Here is a 21,145-nt window from a genome sequence, read left to right as displayed (position 1 = left end):
GTCCAAGTTGTAAACTATGATTCAAGGAGTCTGTGGCCAGTCAAAATGGTAGCCAAGCAATGTCGCTTCCACTTGAACCAGTGATTACAAGGTGGAATTTGTGGTTTAATGCAGCTTCTTACCATTCAAAGATTATTAAATACTACCAGCAATTTGTGTGTGAGGAGCTTGAAATCACACCAGGCATACAGTCTTTGCTTAAGGTCTCTGATCTGTTAAAACAGCGCAACACTGAAGACCAGGTGAAGTTAATTGGTGGCTGAGAATACAATCCAGTTCATGCAGCTTCTAACATGGTTTGAAAGTCAGCAGGTTTTGATTCACAAAGCTTACAAGAAATTGATAGATCTGATCAGCTGGACTGAAGATATGGCATCTCAAGAACCTTCAGACTGTCAAACTGAAAATGGATACGGACAAGAAGTGTTCCAGTCAATAGCAGAAAAGTTTAAACCATATTACAGGTACGATCAGTCATTGCAACCTCCGTTTAAACAACCAGCTGCCTAGTTTTTGAGTGTTGTTTGCATTTTTGACCCAAATCAGGTGCCTTTTCTGTGTTTTGACCCTGAGCTAATTCAAGCAATTCCTGGATGGGAGAAAGATCATGACAACAAACATGCTGCTTACCTGACCTTTGTCAAAGAATGCCAGATGCCAGTAAAAGTAACTGAGTTTTGGGGCTCTATTTCTAATTGGTTTCCAAAGCTCTACAAGTTGGCAAAACACTGCCTTACAATTCCTACCAATTCTGTGGATGCAGAATGTGCAGTTTCAATGTATGGACAGAAGATGTCAACTGCAACTGCTGGTGGATGCTGCATGCTATCTTTAACAAATAAAATTGACTGTTTTATTTAGGTAAGCATAAATGTGTATTTCTAAGCTTTATGTACAACTTTTGAGTATTATACTTTATTATTTATTATTTTATTATTAATTAATTTAGCAGGCTCCCTTATCCAGGGTGACTTACAAAGGTAACCGTAGTACTGTACAATACTTGTTACACATATACTGTACGAACACATCTGCAAAATTTGCTATTTATGTTGTGACCAACCCATAAAAAATGTGTGATTTTCTCTGATTTAAGTAGACCCCTACTCATTACCATAATCCTGTCTAATTGCATTTATATTCGGCGATAAGATCAGTGTCCAGGTGTAACTGTTCTGCAACATATCGATATGTGACATGGATTCTGCCACCTATTTGGATGGAAGTCAAAGTGCAAAGTGGCATTTTCATATGGGGCATACGGCAGCAGCTCTTAACCAGGGATGCTGTATAGGCTGGGTGAACTTCAGAATTTGGTGAACCAGCAGTTTTTGGAGGACATAACTGAGCTGCTCAAGCATTTTGCTAACTCAGCCTTTTTCCACTTTGGTGCATGCTACCCTCTTGAATGTTCCTGAGAGCACCAAAAGGGGTTGCTGCTATCAGGCCTTTTCTGCACTGAATTTCTCAAATTATCTCCCTTTCACCAGAGCAGCTCCACTGCTTCCAGCAATGGTGCTCACACTAGTACTGACCAGCTGCCAGCAATTTTACTAGTGTTGTCTAGAACTTGGGAGCCAGTAAGTACTGTTTTGTAGCAATGGTCTCCTCAACTTGATGTCCAAATGTGATGGCACCAGAGGGGATGTTGTACTGGCAAATAACACAAGGGATTTGGGAGATATTGATGGGTAGCTGGACAGGATGAGCATTTGGGAGCCAAAGTGGTCTGGGTGTGTCTAGCAGTGTCAGTAAAAATACACGTTGGCATTCAATACAATATAGCCCTGTCTCCTTTCTATCCTAGGAGAAGAATACGGTGCTATGCAAACAGTGCTGCTGACCCTGCAGCCATAGGGGGCCACTGGCTCATACAGGCTCAACCCCACTAGTGATAGGCTGACATGTTAGTATGGTATTTACTGCTTATGCCATGATCCTGCCTGGGTGGGATATTTTTTTGGCAGAGCTTTGTGTGGATCATGACATATCCCTGTTTATCATGGTGCGGGCTTGGGTACGTCACAGTTTCTCCTCTCCTCCTGTGTAGCAGGAAACCTCCATCTGTTATTCCCTTAGCTTCTTACACAAACACACAGTTGCTTTGGACATGTTCCGTATTCCACCCACCCTTTCCCTTCTTTCCTTTCGTAATGGGACTGAACCACACACACAGCTGGCACATTAAAGGAATTTAGGCAGGTGGGTGCTGACGATTGGGCATTGCAGCTGGGTTGAGGAGGTGGGGAGGAGGCCATCTGAGTAGCTCCAGATTTGCTTGAGCCAGCCCTGCATCTGACAGCATAAGATGATTTAATGCACTCCCATCAGAACAGTGATTGCTTTAAAGCTGCCTCTGATTCCTCCTGTCCTCCATCGCTCAGCTCCTGTCATAGCTTGTTTACAAACTACACCATTCTTTATAACAAATACATTCCTGATTTCCCCCGCCCTCCAAGCCCTCAACAAGTTTGCGGAAGACAATACAACAGAGATCTCTGTGGACGGTCAGAGCGCTCCTCCAGAGGTGGAAGCCTCAGGATTGATGGATAAACACTGTGTCAGAAATCTTATGCAATGTAAATCTTCTCTGTGTGTTTTAAAAATACATGTGTGTGTTTCCTACAGAGACACTAAGCACTTTAACAATCAAAATCATATTACAAGAACAAGGATGCAAGAACTGCAGGGACTAGTAGTTTGTGCAGTAAATCTCCTGCGTGACTCCACAGTAGTAATTACTATGTGAAAGTAATAACTGAGCTGTGCTGAGCGGTAGGCCAACTCCCCCAGCTTTCAGAGGATAGCATGTTTCTCACGGGGAGGCTCCTGTTTGTTAAATTAGATATTGTGTTGTATTTCAGAAAAGGTCACATTTAACCAATGCTGCTTCTGCTTTATTATCTTGGTACAACAGTGTAACCTCCACTGGCACATGACTTGGTTTCCTATCCAGCCCTGCTTCAGCTGCCTGATTCTGTGCATCCTGCCAGTACGATTATGTTGGCAGCAGGCTCTGCGCTCCTTTATTTATTGCAACATTAAAGATGCATAAATTTATTTTTACTGTGTTCATAATTGCCATAAGAGCAGGAAATTGTATTCCAAAGTAGCACTTACAAAGAGGATGGAGGGGAAGGGTTGATGCTACAACTGAACATCCCAAATTTTGAGGAAATTTGGACCTGGGTGGGTTCTTTGTGACTCAAGCTGTTTTTGCCTTTTATTCCAAGCTATTTTATTATTATTATTATGTGTATTATAATAGTGCCTAGAGGCTCTAACCAGGATCAGGGAGAATAGGAAAGGGTGAGGCCCATGTATCTCCTGTAGGGAGATGCAAATTGAGAGCAAAATGTGGCTCTTTCAGGGGTGCTGTCTGCCTGCTAGTGTCCACCCATGTCTCCCTAAGCCGACTGTGTCACAGAGCAATTTTGGTAATGTCTAGTGCTGTCTGTATCATTGATGTGCTGCCATGTGTGCAGTGAGTACTGCAGCGAGGGAGCATTGAGCAATGTCAGAGCCTGGCCATATGGCACCATAGGAATATGGGGGGTGGAAGGAGGAGAGGTAAAGGGAAAGTCCGTGCTACTGGGTCCCAGGTGCTCCTAAAAGGTGGTGGTGTTTTGTTCTGTTTAGTGGAGTTAGGAAGGATAAAGAGGGGGAAAGAGATACATGGCTGGAGTAAAGAGACTCAAGACTGTTCAATGTACCCATCGCCCACGTCTGAATAATGACTCCAGGACGTGCTAATACCTGATTATTAACAGAATCATAGAGTTACAAAGCAGGAATAACAATCAGGCCCTGCTGCCCATCCCCTGTCCTGGCCTGTCCACACCGATCCCTGTGGTATATTCTGTAGTGCTTTGCCTGCCTGTGTTTTGAACAACTCAAGCGATGCAGCTTCCATCACTTTCCTTGGGAGACTATTCCAGAGCCTAATCGACTGTGACACTGAACCTTTCTTTCTTTCTAAACGAGTTCTGGTTATTCAATACCTGTTCCTATGAAAACAAGGGACAGTGGGTTTTTTAATACATGTTTAAACTATATTGTTTTATGTGCAGACTTTGTTTGGGGGAGGGGTTTGCTTGCAAACAGCATAATTACAAGCACTGATTTTTGTCCCCCTCTCTTGTCCCATCCCAGTTTTAAGCATACCTGTCATTGTTTGCTTTTGTAATAGTAATAAAACTCATACTAGTGTTTAACAAAAAGATTTAAAATAGGGCTGTCAGGTGATTAAAAAAATTAATCGCGATTAATTGCGGGATTAAAAAAATTGTGATTAATCTTGCGATTAATCGCACTGTTAAACAACACTAGAAAAACATTTATTTAAATATTTTTGGATGTTTTCTACATTTTCAAATATATTGATTTAAATTACAACACAGAATACAAAGTGTACCATGCTCACTTTATATTTATTTTTGATTACAAGTATTTGCACTGTAAAAAAACCAAAAGAAATAGTATTTTTCAATTTACCTAATACAAGTACAGTAATGCAATCTCTTTATCAGGAAAGTTGAACTTACAAATGTAGAATTATGTACAAAAAAACCCTGCAGTCAGAAATAAAGCAATGTAATATTTTAGAGCCTACAAGTCCACTCAGTCCTACGTCTTGTTCAGCCAATCACTCAGACAAACAAGTTTGTTTACATTTGTAGGAGATAATGCTGCCCTCTTCTTGTTTACAATGTTACCTGAAAGTGAGAACAGGCATTCACATGGCACTATTGTAGTTGGCATTGCAAGTTACTTACGTGCCAGATGCACTAAAGATTCACATGTACCTTCATGCTTCAACCACCATTCCAGAAGACTTGCATCCATGCTGATGACAGGTTCTGCTCGATAACAATCCAAAGCATAGCGGACCAACACATGTTCATTTTCATTATCTCAGATGCCACCAGGAGGAGGTTGATTTTTTTTGTTTGTTTGTTTGTTTGGTGGTTTGGGTTCTGTAGTACCGCATCGGAGTGTTGCTCTTTTAAGACTTCTGAAAATAAGCTCCACACCTTGTGCCTCTCGGATTTTGGAAGGCACTTCAGATTCTTAAACCTTGGGTTGAGTGCTGTAGCTATCTTTCGAAATATCACATTGGTACCTTCTTTGCGTTTTGTAAAATCTGCAGTGAAAGTGTTCTTAAAATGAAGAATATGTGCTGGGTCATCATTCAAGATTGCTGTAACAGGAAATATATCGCAGAATGTGAGTAAAACAGAAAAGGGGGACATACAATTCTGCCCCAAGGAGTTCAGTCACAAATTTGATTAATGCTTATTTTTTTTAATGAGCGTCATCAGCATGGAAGCATGTCCTCTGGAGTGGTGGCCAAAGCATGAAGGAGCATACGAATGTTTATCATATCTGGCATGTAAATACCTTGCAATGCTGCCCGTGGGTGCTCCGGGGCTGGAGCACCCACGGGGAAAAATTGGTGGATGCTCTGCACCCACCAGCAGCTCCCCACACCACCCCCTGCTGTAGCTCACCTCCACTTCCGTCGCCTCCTCTGAGCACGCCTTCTCTGCTTCTCCTCCCAGCGCTTGGGAAGGAGGAGGGAGGAGTGCGAATATGGTGCGCTCAGGGGAAGAGGCAGGGCGGGGGTGGGGATTTGGGGAAGGAGTCCAATGGGGTAGGGAGGGGGCAGAGTTGGGGTGGGGACTTTGGGGAAGGGGTTGGATTGGGGGTGGGGCCAGGGCCGGTGGGGCGCGAACACTCACTGGCATCAGGAGAAATTGGCACCTATGATGCTGGCTACAACAGTGCCATGCGAACGCCTGTTCTCACTTTCAGGTGACATTGTAAACAAGAAGAGGGCAGCATTATCTCCTGCAAATGTAAACAAACTTGTTTATCTGAATGATTGGCTGAACAAGAAGTAGGACTGAGTGGACTTGTAGGCTCTTAAAATTTTATATTGTTTTATTTGTGAATGCAGTCATATAACAAAAATCTAAATTTGTAAGTTGCACTTTCTCAACAAAGAGATTGCACTACAGAACTTGGACTGTATGAGGTGAATTGAAAAATATTATTCCTTTTGTTTATTTTTAAAGTGCAAATATTTGTAAGCAAAAATAATATACACTTTGGTTTCAGTTACAACACAGAATATAATATATATGAAAATGTAGAAAAACATCCAAAATATTTAATACATTTCAATTGGTATTCTGTTATTTAACTGCAATTAAAATAGCGATTAATCGTGATTTATTTTCTTTAGTTAATCATGTGAGTTAACTGCGATTAGTTGACAGCCCTAATTTAAAATAAAGCACCCACTTTAAATTCTCCAGCAGGGGATTACCTTGCTGGTATTTACATAGCTATGCAATAAATGTTTTAACATGTTAATTATACACTAATAAGAAAAATGCCTTTTGAACTTTCTGCCAAATTGCCACACGCAGAACTGGATCCATCAGGGAATTAAAAGCAATTAGTTTTGTAACAGTGTGTGGTCACATTGTTTCTTCTCTGCAAATTGTTCTGTGGTCACCAGTCAGCCTTTTTCTGTCAAGTGTTTATATAAAGACTGGCAAGGCTTGGAGACTTCAGCTGCCTAAAAAAAAATAATGTAGGACATTTAAGGTATTCATTTTGCATCAGATGTATTTCTTGCTCTCTAAGGGACAAATTCAACCTTCACACACATTAATACAGCTCTCATTGAAGTCAATAGGAATTTTGCCAGGGTAAGGCCAGAGGGCTCTATCATGCAGCTGTACTACATGTGGATCTCCCACTCTGTTTACCTCATGTATTCCTAGTAATAGTTATGATGCTGTATAAACTCCTAACAGCTCCCTCTCTGAGGTGGGTCAGTATCATTATCCCCATTTTACAGATGAGGCATTGGAATGGGAAGGTCAACATTTACAAAAATGTGCATTCATTTTGTGTGCTTCTATTTTGGGGGACTCAGATTGATTCTCTGAAGGCAGCGGTGCTGAGCCATTTGCAGCTCCAATTGACTTCACTTGTAGTTGGGGTACTCAGCATCTCTAAAAATCAGACATCCTACGTTGGGCCACTCAGAAATTGAGGTGTCCCAAATTAGAGGCCACTTTCGTAAAGTTGGGCCTTACCAGCTTGTTCAAGGCCATATAGCAAGTTAGTGTTAGAGCCAGAACTAGAACCCAGCTCTCCCAATTCCGTAGCCAGTTCCTAGCTCACTAGACTACACTGTCTCTCTAGTTTTGAATATACCCATCGCAGGAGCATCTGGGTGCCATTAAAGAAATTGGGAATGCCTCATGCAGGCTCATATTTTGAGTAAGGACTGGGTCCAAAGTAGGTTGCCCATGTAGATCTGAAGGCAGACATTGTCCCAAATAAAATGTCCCATTCTACACTCCCCATATGGGTTAAACGCCCAGTGGGCATTGTAGGAGTTTTACCTGAGTAAGGATAAGCAGACCTGGGCCCAGAGTGTGTCTTTAGGTGCAGGATTTACCAGTTAATTGCCTTTGTCCTTAATACAATGAACCTTGCAAACTTGAGGTTCCGGTTAGGTGAATCACATTTATAACTATCTCCCTTGTCTTTTCCTCCTTTCAGACTGAAAACTACTCTTTTGATTCCAACTATGTGAACAGCAGAGCCCATTTAATAAAGAGGTATGTGGGTTTGCTTGAAAATGCTTTGGTTTGCATAGCCAAATCCAGATTGTTTGGCACTCTTTTCTGCCCTATTATATTCTCTTGATGTTTTGTATGCAAAATGTTTCTGGAATAATCATTTGATTTTTATTAAAACAGTATTTACTTCCTATTAAATCCCATTGCTTGTGGTTTTTAATAAAGGGAAATCTTTTTTGTTGTGTTTGCCTCCTCACTGGGAACTAGCAATGACTTAGGCAAAATGCTGTTACCCTGACAACTTTAAAATTCATAGACTTTATTCCATTTGAAAGCACAGGAATAAAATGATAGATCTGGATGGTGAAAGCTCCGTGACATGTAAGGAGGGAAAAGAAACTTATTTGGGGCCAGGTAATTGGGTTTTGAGATTTGTTCACTGTTTTAGTTTGAATATTAAAGCAAAATATAATTTTGATGAGATTTTTTCCCATTAGTACTAAATCATCAGCCCGTTTTCATCCCAGCAGTTACCCCTGGGGTGAATTTGGCCCACTGGGTAAAATTCTGCTCTCAATTATATCTTAGGTCTTCATCTATAGGAGAAGAAATGAGCCCAGTAGTTAGCTAACATTTCCGTTACACCACCTTAACCCTATTGACTTCAGCAGGGTTGTATCTTAACTAACCGAGAGATGAATTTAGTTTCTGGGGGGAGTTTAAAAACTTTCAGTTCCCCCATTCCACTTCCCAGTCAGCAGAAGACCTGACACAGCAAAATGGTTTCTAATCAGGAAGCCACAATTCAGTGCAGGAGATCTGTATCCCCTGTGAGTCATGGAGCTCTGCTCTGGGAGGGTTTGCAGGGTGGGACTAGACAGGCCAGGAGAGGTGGAGGAGCAGAACTACTCATCCATCACCTCTCTCCCCCACTCAGGATTCCCTCCCATCCCCGACTCCGGGTCTGGGAGGCAACTCCTGGACCAAATTCTGCACAGTTTTATCTGTGAAGTTTTATTCATGAAGATAGTGGAGTAGCAAAGGTCTAACAGAGCACAGCTGGGTCCTGAACTGTTTAAATCTTCTTCCAATAGTAGAGAAAATCCAATTACTTTACTGGCTAAAATCCCATGTATTTACATCTTAAAAAATATAACGAGGGGAATTACAAGTGCATTATCTGAGCAACTTCAGTTCAGCCAGTGAAGGGCAGGTATATTTGTTTGCATTGTTCATGATGTTTAACAATGATAATGTGACTGCTGGAGAGAAATGGGCTGCCTGCAACATATATCTCCTCACCATATAGTCAGGATTCAGTCTTCTGAAAAACAAATCTATTAATCTTTTCTTTTTTACACCTAACATAAAAGCAAGCAGCATTCCTGACTCCCACAGCAAGGTTTACTCCAAGCCTGTATTGTTCTGGGATTCCTGCAACTGCTGATACTCAGAAACCTGCTTTTGCTTTGGAAAAGTGGCAGTGGTGGAAACATGTTGTGTGAGACTGTGTTGCATTATGGCCTGTCTCACTGCAGGAAAGACAAATGCATTGTCATGCAGATTGCTTGCACATTCTGAATGGCAACTCTGTGCAGTATTTCCCCCCCCCCCCCATTACTTGTCTTGCACTTTAAGTCTAATGAATGTCATAAATGTGAGGCAGACATTTGAGAATGGAAATGTCATCCATTAAACACTGGAATAATTTTAATTCAGCAAAATCTTTTGTTTTTGTGGAAATGTTGTAGTTGCTCTACCTTTGCTATGTGAATCTCCCAAAATCTGTGAGTTTAATTAATCTTTTTTTTATTTGTCTCTCTCTCACACACACACACACACACACACACACACACACACACACACACACACACACACACACACACACACACACACACACACACACACACACACACACACAAATTAATTCTGGATTGAAAGGGCTTTCTTAATTTAAAATTCTCTGATGTTGCCTGGAATCAGTCAGTGGCTTCAACATGGACATCTTTATTTAAAAGGTAGTGTTTGAAGGTTTATCAATTTAAATGTATTTTCACAGTTCCCCCCCCTTTGTGGTTCTGCAGAGCACGAAATGGTAGGTGGTCCACTCGGTTTCCGTGGAGACACAAAGGGGCTTTGCAAAGTAATGAAAATGTCTGTCTGTTTCTTCAGTGCTTTGAAGCACAGGCTGCTCCCAAGACTAAATGATTTTAGTCAAAGCCAGCTAGCTGGAAAGTTTGGGCCAGATCCTCAGTTGGTAGAAAGTGGTCCAGTGAAATCAATGCTTATTTACACCTGCTGAGAATATGACCCGTTTGTCCTATTTTGGTAAAAGCAATGGTGAAAGACATTGTGAAAGAGAGCTCCTGGGTAGTTAGCCCTGACGCTGAGATTTGAATTCCCTGCCTAGATTGTAAGTTATTTGGGACAGGGACTTTCACTTACTCTGTTTGTACAGTGCTTAAGCGCAATGGGTTCATCTTGGTTCATCTCTAAGCATTCCTGTACTACAAAAAGAAGCAATTACATTAAATGGAGAGGGACAATCTCCACCTCATCTTGGTCAAAGTGCTGTCAGCACTGGAGTAGGAGGAGTAGTGCTTAATTTGTGCCAGGGCTTGCCAGGGCTGAGCCCTGACACCTCTAGGCTTGGCAGTTCATAGCTCCAGCACCTCTGGGCTTGCTGTGTCAGTTATGAAAATAAAAAATTGCTTGAGCCCTGGCACCTCTTTTATTACAAATTAAGCACGGGGGAAGAGAGGGCTTAAGTGAGCCTTCCCTTCCTTGTTATCCACCTGCTTGTTTAGATTTTGCTTCTTCTGTTCCTTCTCAGGCATTCTCCTTTACAGACCTTCTTTTCTAGAGTGCCTCTGTCTCTTTGTGGATGGGTAGCTTTTATATTTCACCAACTTCTCCCCAGCAGTAACCAATTGATTTTACAATGCTGCGGTGTCAGCTTGTCCTCTTTGCTGCCCTGGGGGTTCTCCATGAGCTAGCTACATTTCAAAATGGACTATATCTGATTTTAGCCTGACGTCTTAAAGCTTTACCTTGTCCACCAGTTTGCATGGCTGCCAAGAGTTTCTAGGATTTGTTGCTTCCCATTTTGCATCCATCCTCAAGCCAGAGAAGAGAATTTCACAGCCCTCAGCTCTTTGGGCTCTGAGCATCTACTGTAAGAACTTCGCCCTCAGCTGTTTGTTGGGAGCTCTCTATGATATGGGCTTGCTCTTGCAACACTTTTTTTCTAATCAGTGCTCTGCTGCTGTCGCTCTCCATAACACATGGAAGGCAGCGAAGCACCATTTATAAGGGGCGCTACAGGGGTAGACCTGAAAGTGAAATAAAATGGAGCTTTCAAGCAGATGCTGTTTCCGGCTTGCAATATAAAAGTCTGTGGGCACTGTCAGGTGGGGGCAGCTTTAGTTTAGGTAGTTGAGAGCTCACCAGTTGTAGCAGTACTCACCATCATAAGTACATGGCCATGACTAGTGATTCTGGATGCCCGACTTGAGATACCTTAAAGAGTCTGATCTTTCAGAAAGTGCTGAGCACGTGCCTTTGGAAAATCAGGTCCCTTTGAATTGTCAAAAACAGAGGCACCCAAAATCACTAGTCACCCTTGAAAATGTAAGCCATAGGGGAACCTGCTCAAACCAGTAATATCTTTACCTATAAAACTAAACTTTGTTACAGTATAAGGTCAGACTTATACAGAACACCAAATGCAGCTGATGTTTTCCCCCCAAGCCTTGCTCTGTATAGGATTTCCTGCAGGAGCTCCCTGTCTCTGTCTTTGATTCCCTCAAAGTTGCACCCAGCTCTTCGTATATGTTGGTAGCATTAATAATCTGCTCCTGCCACAACCACCAGAATTTACTCTGCAGTTTTATGCTAGGTTCTAACTCTTGCTAATCTGAGATGTCAAGAGCAAAATCCAGCATCCATATATATACTCATAGACTTTAAGGTCAGAAGGGACCATTATGATCATCTAGTCTGACCTCCTGCACAACGCAGGCCACAGAATCTCACCCATCCACTTCTATAACAAACCCCTAACCTATGTCTGAGTTATTGAAGTTATTGAAGTCTTCAAATTGTGGTTTGAAGACCTCAAGCTGCAGAAAATCCTCCAGCAAGTGACCCATGCCCCATGCTGCAGAGGAAGGCGAAAAACCTCCAGGGCCTCTGCCAATCTGCCCGGGAGGAAAATTCCTTCCCGACCCCAAATATGGTGATCAGTTAAGCCCTGAGCATGTGGGCAAGACTCACCAGCCAGCACCCAGGAAAGAATTCTCTGCAGTAACTCAGATCCCATCCCATCTAACATCCCATCACAGACCACTGGGCATACTTACCTGCTGATAATCAAAGATCAATTGCCAAAATTACCTGCCAAAATTAGGCTATCCCATCATACCATCCCCTCCATAAACTTATCAAGCTTAGTCTTAAAGCCAGATATGTCTTTTGCCCCCACTACTCCCCTTGGAAGGCTGTTTTTCAAGTCTAATTTCAAGTCTAAACTTCCTAGTGTCCAGTTTATACCCATTTGTTCTTGTGTCCACATTGGTACTAAGCTTAAATAATTCCTCTCCCTCCCTAATATTAATCCCTCTGATATATTTATAAAGAGCAAGCATATCCCCCCTCAACCTTCTTTTGGTTAGGCTAAACAAGCCAAGCTCTTTGAGTCTCCTTTCATAAGACAGGTTTTCCGTTCCTCGGATCATCCTAGTAGCCCGTCTCTGAACCTGTTCCAGTTTGAATTCATCCTTCTTAAACATGGGAGACCAGAACTGCGCACACTATTCCAGATGAGGTCTCACCGGTGCCTTATATAACGATACTAACACCTCCTTATCTTTGCTGGAAATACCTCGCCTGATGCATCCTAAAACTGCATTAGCTTTTTTAATGGCCATATCACATTGGCGGCTCATAGTCATCCTGTGATCAACCAATACTCCGAGGTCCTTCTCCTCCTCTGTTACTTCCAACTGATGTGTCCCCAATTTATAACTAAAATTCTTATTATTAATCCCTAAATGCATGACCTTGCACTTTTCACTATTGAATTTCATCCTATTACTATTACTCCAGTTTACAAGGTCATCCAGATCTTCCTGTATGATATCCCGGTCCTTCTCTGTATTAGCAATACCTCCCAGCTTTGTGTCATCCGCAAACTTTATTAGCACATTCCCGCTTTTTGTGCCAAGGTCAGTAATAAAAAGGTTAAATAAGATTGGTCCCAAAACTGATCCCTGAGGAACTCCACTAGTAACCTCCTTCCAGCCTGACAGTTCACCCTTCAGTACGACCCGTTGTAGTCTCCCCTTTAACCAGTTCCTAAACACCTTTCAATTTTCATATTGATCCCCATCTTTTCCAATTTAACTAATAATTCCCCATGTGGAACCGTGTCAAATGCCTTACTGAAATCGAGGTAAATTAGATCTACTGCATTTCCTTTGTCTAAATAATCTGTTACCTTCTCAAAGAAGGAGATCAGGTTGGTTTGGCACGATCTACCTTTTGTAAAACCATGTTGTAATTTGTCCCAATTACCATTGACCTCAATGTCCTTAACTACTTTCTGCTTCAAAATTTTTTCCAAGACCTTACATACTACAGATATCAAACTAACAGGCCTATAGTTACTCGGATCACTTTTTTTCCCTTTCTTAAAAATAGGAACTATGTTAGCAATTCTCCAGTCATACGGTACAACCCCTGAGTTTACCAATTCATTAAAAATTCTTGCTAATGGTCTTGCAATTTCATGTGCCAGTTCCTATGAGACTGTAGATCCTGCCATGCTCAGGCCCTGGTCCTGTGAGGATTGGCCCCCAAGCAAAACTCCTCAATACTGGAGAAAGGTGTTGAGCAGGGCGGCCAGAAGCTTTCAGTATAGTGCCTCTTAAAATAAGCTCTGTGGGGCAGGGACTGTCTTTTTGTTCATTGTTTGTGCAGTGCCTCACACGATGGGGTCCTGGCTGTGACTGGGACTCTTAGGTGCTTCTACAATACAAATAAATAACAGTGATAATAATTGAAACAAAACAAGCCAGTTTCCTCAAAAGAAGTCTGAAGCCTTTTAAAGTCACATGGACCCTGGGAATTATACCCATCTGCTTCTTCTGGCTCTTGGCTATGGGTCTCTGCCCAATAAAAGGCTCTCCGTGGCCTGTGTTCTATAGTCACTCTCTTCCAGGTGTCAGTGGAGTTGGTCCCAGCCTCATAAAGCCCAGGTGGCAGAATGTGCTGAACATCTTCATGTCCTAATGCTGATGGTAGTCAGGGTGTGCTGCTCTGCTGGTACATTCTCTACATTCAGGTCAATGCACCTTACTCAACACCTCATGCAGTTCTTGCCATGGCCTGTTCAAGGTAATCTCAGAAGCGTGTACTGTGCATTGCTTTTTCTTTTGCTACTGGGCTTGTTACCACCGTAAGAACTGACATATCAGATCAAAGCAAGGGTCTATCCTGGTCCAGTACCTTGTCTCTAACAGTGACCTGAGCCAGCTGCTTCAGAAGAAGGTGCAAGAAACCTCATAATGGACAATATATGGAATAGCCTTCTTCACAGGGAATTTTTTTTTTCCAAATACCAGGCTGCAACAGAAGTTGGTTTATGCCCTGAAGCTTATAAGGGGTTATCCTAGCCAATGTGATTTTGAATGTTCTTATTTATATAAATGTCTAATCCTTTTTAGAATCCTGTGAAGCTTTTGACCTCAGTAGTATATTGTTGCTTTGAGTTCCACAGGATAGTTTTGCAGTGTATGAAAAGAATAACTCTGAAGACCAACGTAAGCTGGATTTTCTGTTTTGCAGGATGAATGGATATGTCGAGACAGTGCTACCCCTGTAGGGCTCCTTTTTCAGCAATACATTAGTCGTTGTCCTGACTGCCATTTTCTTTGTACCTTATGTACTCAGCAGCACAGCCAGGAAGTTCTACCAGCCTGTACCTGGCACATTCAGCAATAGTTTGTCTGTATTCACAGGAGACCTTCATTTCTTTTCTGTTAGAATGGTTCAGAGCTGTATGTGACATGCCAAGTTGAATAGGTTGAATTGCTGTTGTACTTTGTCTCTTCCTATTCTTCTCAGGTATAAGGTGATCCTCTGTTCCTGATCTTGCCTCCAGTCTGCTTTAACTGTGCGCCGCTTCAACTTTTCGTCTCTTTGGCTTATTCCACAATGAGCAGCAGCACTTTGCTTGAGTGATAAATGAGCAAGATCTTTGTATAATTCTCACAAACCTGTAGGCAGTTCCTGTTTCAGACTTGCAGCTAGTTCTAGTTGCCTACTGGAACGTGCATAAAGATCAATGAATGGAATTGTTAGTGTTTCATACTGGGAACATTCTTTTGTGGTTCTGAATTGTGACTACCTATGAAAGAGATTTTTTCCCCCCTAGATAATACAGCCAGTATAAGTCTTGCTTCAGGGTTATGACATCATCCTGGCTAAGAGAGACTTTATCTGATCAGACTTGACATGACAGTAAATCATTGTTCTTTCTTAAACCCAGCAGTTCAACTTTCAAGGACTTAGAGGGGAATAGTCTCAAGGATAGTGGGCATGAGGAGAGTGACCAGACTGACAGTGAACATGATGTCCAACGGGGCCTGTACTGTGATACTGCCGTCAACGATGTGCTGAACACCAGTGTTACTTCCATGGGGTCTCAGATGCCTGAACAAGGTAGGTTGTGTCAGTGCAAAATATTGTATGTTAAGAGAGAGATCTGTGGAGCTTTCTGACTGTAGTAACATTAGATAGCTGGATGCTGATGGCTAGAATATATTCTTGCATGGGTGTGCAATAAGGATGCTTAGCACTTACTGCATATAGTGATTTTCTTCTTCCGAGTGCTGTATAGATATAAATTAATTTTCACTACCTCTGTCAAGTAAGTAAACAATGAGGATTATTCTCCATTTCACAGATGGGGAAACTGAGACCCTGCTGAGTTTTTATGTGAAAGCTATTCAAGTGGTAGAGTTAGAATTAGAGCAGGAGTTACTTGTTTCTGATCAGGTCCTTATTGAACTAGACCTCACTTTCTTAATCAAAGATCACATGCCCTATTTTTGACACTTTGTAGCAGGATTTCAGGAGATCGTGAGCAGACATCATCCACACAACATTTCAAAAAGGTCAGCTGAGCATATATACACATTATTCACACATTCCACCGGAGATTAGCTCAGTCTAGTGGGCGAGGTATTTGTGTCTTCCCCTCCACCCCATTAAACCGCAGTTTCACCTATTACACATACCCATATGCAGAGTTGGAAAATCAAGCTATGATCTAAAGCCAAATGAGTGTTAGCTGGAGGAAAATAGTCAGAAGAGTTCAGCTGAGCCCATTCCTTCATATGTACTTGGGCATGAATGTCGCTTTTAATGTCTTACTGATGCAAACATCCTCTGCAAACATCCTGTCATTTCCAATTAAGATGTATGAATGCAGTTTGGTGCTCAAGCTCAGGGAAGCCTTAAGGATGCTTGGATATCTCTAGAGAGAGGCTGTAGCTGAGGCTCAACTGGAAGCCCCACTGCTAAAAGACTTAAGGATGTGAAAACAAAGTGCTGTGATTATGAACTGGGCTTCAGCTGTTGAATTCAATTCATGGTAAACATCATTAAAAGCCTTTGTTTTGATGTAATAAAGAGAGTCAAATGGGGAGAGTTCTCACCATCCGTGTTGTAAAAGATTTCCTCTAAAAGAAACAATGATCACTACGGTAATTCCTAAGGGATGCTGTTAAATGGCCATAGTTAACCCTGGAAAACTGTGCAAGTTGGAGTACATAGAGGTCACCTACCAATTCTTTACTGTCAGCCACATTAACTGGAGAGCGGTGACATCTGCAATGATAATGTATTTTCCAGACAACCATACTGTGGCTAAAGATGAAAAAATTAAACATTTATATAACTATACAGTGGCAATTTAATTCTCCAAGGACTAGCACTGTGTCAGAGAATGCAGGCTGATAGGTATCATTTATTATTCTTCTATTACAAAGAAATGCTTTTTCATTTCAATCAGGAAAAGGTTTCCTAAGATGCTTCTTGCAGTAAGAGATGGCTCTGGGAGCGAAAATGCTCATAATTGATTCCTGTCCTGTTGGAATGGTCTGAACAACATCTGTTAATTTTTTTGTCACCCTTTTTTAGCAAAAAACAATCTTGGTGGAGTGCCGGATAGGATTTGACAGAGATTACATTTCTGACAAGGTTGTGCACTGCCTGCAGTGTGCATGAGATAACAATGAGAATGAATTGAGAAGAACGGGCTAGAGTCAGACCTGGTCAGTAAAGAGATACTGGTGATAAATTTGGTTCAATATATTGGAACCAAATCTTCCACTATGAACTGCTGGTGAAGACAATTAGGTGGGAGAGATCCAAAAGCACATATTGGAGTCAGGTGCCCAACTCCCATTGACCTTTAATGGGAATTGGGTGCTTATCACACACTCTGCATTTGCAGAGCTCCCTCTTGGCTATTTCTTTGAGGGAAACTCAGTTAGTTGTAACTTCCAGCTATTGTTCATTAATATTTGTCACATATGGGAGTATCCTCATATTTATGCCATGCCAGGATTATTCACTGTGCCCTGATTCTGCAAATCACTTAAACACATCATAACTTTAAGCACGTTAATAGTCCCATTGACTTCAGTGGGGCTACTTACATAGTTGGAGCTAAGCAGGGCCTAAGGGGTTGCCTACACTTAAAATGCACAGCTGCACTGCTGTAGTGCTTCAGTCTAGACACTACTTACGCTAATGGGAGGGATTTTCCCTTTGGTGTAGATAATCCACCTCCCCAAACGGCAGTAGAATTCTTCTATTGACCTTGCACTGTTTACACGGGGACCTAGGCCAGCTTAACTATGCTGTTCAGGGGTGTGGATTTTTCACATCCCTGAGAGAGAGAGTTATTTCAACCTAATTTTCTAGTGTAGACCAGGCCTAGTGCTTTACTGGGTTGAGGTCTGTCCTGCCCTCCCAAAACTTGTGGCTCGATATTGCCATCTAGCTGGGTTTGACTGAACACTCTCATGTGAGCAGTGGTTTTTAAATGGGAGGGAGGAAGACCTCTTCTCTGAACCCTGTGATAGAGTAGCAGAAGACCTAGCTATGCGCTCTAAGCCATATGCATTTACGTGGTTACAGCCTGCATCAAAATTCTGGTCTGGATACTACATGACTGAAGTATCCCTACACAGCCTGCTCCTTCTAAAACTGCTCATTCTGGTGTCTGGGATGCTTCTCTACATCCTTTTCTGCTGATGGCATTTCACATATACTTAGAGAACTAACACGCTGAGGGAGGGCTGTATTTGGATCTGGTGTAAGAGGTACAGCTCCATTGGAGTCACTACTTACATCAGGTCTGACTTTGGTCCTGAATCCCTACTAACACTGTTGTAGTGGCTATTTTTAGAAGTGGAAGTACTCTAGACCAAGCATCGGACATCATTAGTAGTATTTATGTTAATATTAAGCTAGCATTCCTGGGCTTGTTGTGGAGCTGCAGCCTGCTTCCACTGTCAGCTGCGTGTTTCAGAACATGGTTGGGCAAGTATTGTGGCTGCTCTAACTTTCTCCTGACGCCTGTCTCCTCTGGCATTCACAGCTTCCAAAAACTAGGCACCTGTGTGCGTGCGTTGCTGCTTCCAATTATAAAAAGGTGGGTACACACTGTATAGTAACGCATACCTGAGGCTCCATCTACTCTGCAGCTAAATGGACCTAAGTTCTGTTGCAAGGCTCCTGGATTCTGTGACACGCTGATGCAGCATGCTGGAAATTTTGTGGTGGCTTTGTTTGGGTATCTGAATCAACTATGAAAATGAATAACAGAACCAGTCAGTGCTCCTTTTGTTATTGATTTTGGTATTCTCTTCCATTTATTCTATGTTCTCTCCTTGGTATCAGTTTTCAGTGTGCCACAGAGTTTTGTATTGACAACGCGACTGCTTCAGAGGAGATCATAAGGGGAAAGTTGGAGGCTTTGGCAGCTGGGTGGGGAATAATTGGGCTTTTGGCTGCTGATGAGACACATGGTCCATCTGGGAAGGTACCACTCAACATGAGTGTGGGTGGCAGAATCTGGCTCTCTGTTACATGCCTACAGACACAATTTTTGCACAGTTTTGAAAGTGCTCTACGTTTCCAATAATAACACTGAAAGATCAAAAATCTGAATTGGATACACTGGTTTTTAGAGTACTGTGACTCCCTTCACTACAATGGAGTAACTTGTGATTTGCATGTGGTTAAATTAAATCAGAATCAGGCCCCAAGTATCTGGAATATAAACCCAGTCATCAGTTTAGTGGGAACTCTCCTGAACCAGTAAACAATTCAGGATTGGTGATCTAGGCAAGAAGCGAAGTTTTACATAAGTGTTCTAGAGCTATAAGTAGTCTGCCTTACTATTTCCATTTCTGGCAGCTGCACAAACAATTCCTCTTCATCAGGGAGGGAATATGACTCTGGTTGCCTAGCTAAACATAGATGGAGAAACCAAATACTAGGTGATCAAGGAATCACTTCTCTTGGTCAATAGGGCTTTGGAACATGTCCTGCCCTAGGGCAGGCTGGGGTGGGTATAAAGGCAGACTGACTGGTCAGAAGACTGTTTACCCCAGAGGAATGAATGGGTTCTTCTTCGAGTGCTTGCTCATATCGATTCCAATTAGGTGTGCGTGCGCCGCGTGCACGCTCGTTGGATGATTTTTACCCTAGCAACACTCGGTGGGTCGGCTGGGCGCCCCCTGGAGTGGCGCTGCCATGGCGCCGGATATATACCCCTGCCGACCCAACTGCCCCTCAGTTCCTTCTTACCGCCCGTGACGGTCGTTGGAACTGTGGAGTGCGGCTTTGCTGATCTCCACATCCCTAGCTACTCATAGTTCTTTACTGCTAATTGTGTCATAATTCGAGTTTGGTAGTTATAGTTAGTATTAGTTGTTGTATTTATAGTTAGTGTATATAGTTAAAAGGGGGGATCGGGGATTAGCCCCTTTCCCCCGCCCCAGTACGGGCCCATGCCCAAGGCACCGGGGTTCAAACCGTGCTTGGCGTGCCAAAAGCCGATGCCGATAGGGGATCCCCACGACTCCTGCCTCAAGTGCCTAGGGGAATCCCACCTTACAGATAAGTGCCACATTTGCAAGTCCTTTAAACCAAGGACGAAGAAGGAGCGGGACTTTAGATTGAAGCAGCTCCTCATGGAGTCGGCACTTAGTCCTGCAGCGTCGGTACCGAGTGCCCAACAGACTGCTTCGGTAAGGAGCGCCCCGTCGGCCCTGGACCGCTCCGGTACCGAGAAGGAGCCCCAGCACCGACCTTTACCGGCACTGACATCTGCTCGGCACCGCTCCCTGTCCCTGAGACCCAGGAAGCAACATAGCGCTCCAAGTGCTGCAGCTCAACAAAAGGAGCGCTCTTCGAAGACGGCTTGCCCGGCACCGTCCTCTGCCACGGCACCGTCAGTCATGGCACCGCCAGTTGCGACTCCATTGAGCTCGGCACCGTCGATTCCGGTCCCACAAGGGCCGTTGAGTCCGGTGCCTGACAGCTACCTGGCTCATGCTGTGGTTGAGCTTGCCCTGCCTTCTACACCGGAGACCTTCTCCACGGCACGGGAGCTCATTGCCATGACGGAGTCGGCACGGCCTCAACCCCCGGCATCACCGGTGCAGGTTATTCAATCTGCCGGGAAACTGGCCATGGTAAGACCACCTTCTGTTGCCCCAACAGAGAGTTGTCGTTCAAGATTACGATCTCGCAGACACTCTCAATCACACCGTTCCCGCTCCCGGCGCTGCTCGCAGACCCGGTACCGCTCTCCATCGCGGTACCGGTCGCACTCGCTGCACCGGTCGACATCTCGGTCGCCAACCAGGTACTCCCGATACCAATCCGATTCTCGGCACCGCTCTCGGCACCGCGTTTCCCGCAGTCGCTCTAGACAAAGGGACTCAAGGAACCGGTCGACCTCCCGGCACCGCAACGGTAGAAGGTCCCGGTCTCACTCGCGGTACCGTTATGGCTCATGGTACCGCTCTCCGCTACCGACCCAGGAGTGCACATCTAGATCTGTGGCGTCCCCCCACGATCTCTCGGCACCGCCGTGGCCTTCCAGACACACATCAACGTCCTCTCAGGCTGGTAGTGCACAGGAACATGACTCTGACATCCCCAGCCAAGGACCTCATCACTGGTCCTTCTGGACACCGTGGGCATACCACCAATCCCAAGGTGCTCCACCAGTGGCTCCACGGTCGGTCCCGTCAGAACACCGGGCACCAGAGGCGACGCTAAGCCGTCCTCCACCTACGGACACGGATGAGGCTCCGATCCCAACTGCAGACACCCAGACTCCACCTGACGCAGAGGACGTTCCGCAAGTACAGGAACCCCCACAGGACCCCTTGGTCCCGGGCCTCTCCTCTTCCTCCTCGCCTGATGAGGTGGTGGCGGGAACATCCTCCTCA

The 21,145-nt window shown here is 43.6% G+C and overlaps 1 protein-coding gene across 2 annotated transcripts in view; it reads left to right on the top strand.

Moving 5' to 3' along the window:
- PCDH19 (protocadherin 19) overlaps window positions 1–21,145 on the top strand; it is a 116,748-nt gene that overhangs the window by 52,250 nt on the left and 43,353 nt on the right. Inside the window, exons 3-4 of one of the 2 annotated variants that reach the window (XM_045030723.1) lie at window positions 7,585–7,643; window positions 15,157–15,326. In XM_045030723.1, coding sequence (XP_044886658.1) covers window positions 7,585–7,643; window positions 15,157–15,326 — 229 coding nt within the window. Of the gene's footprint in view, window positions 1–7,584; window positions 7,644–15,153; window positions 15,327–21,145 lie in introns of both variants that reach the window. The other variant, XM_045030722.1, reaches the window with a different exon arrangement.

Source organism: Mauremys mutica, chromosome 9, assembly GCF_020497125.1.
Source record: "Mauremys mutica isolate MM-2020 ecotype Southern chromosome 9, ASM2049712v1, whole genome shotgun sequence".
Taxonomy (NCBI): Eukaryota; Metazoa; Chordata; order Testudines; family Geoemydidae; genus Mauremys; species Mauremys mutica.
Note: the sequence above shows the minus strand (reverse complement) of the source record. Positions and strands in the feature narration are given on the sequence as shown.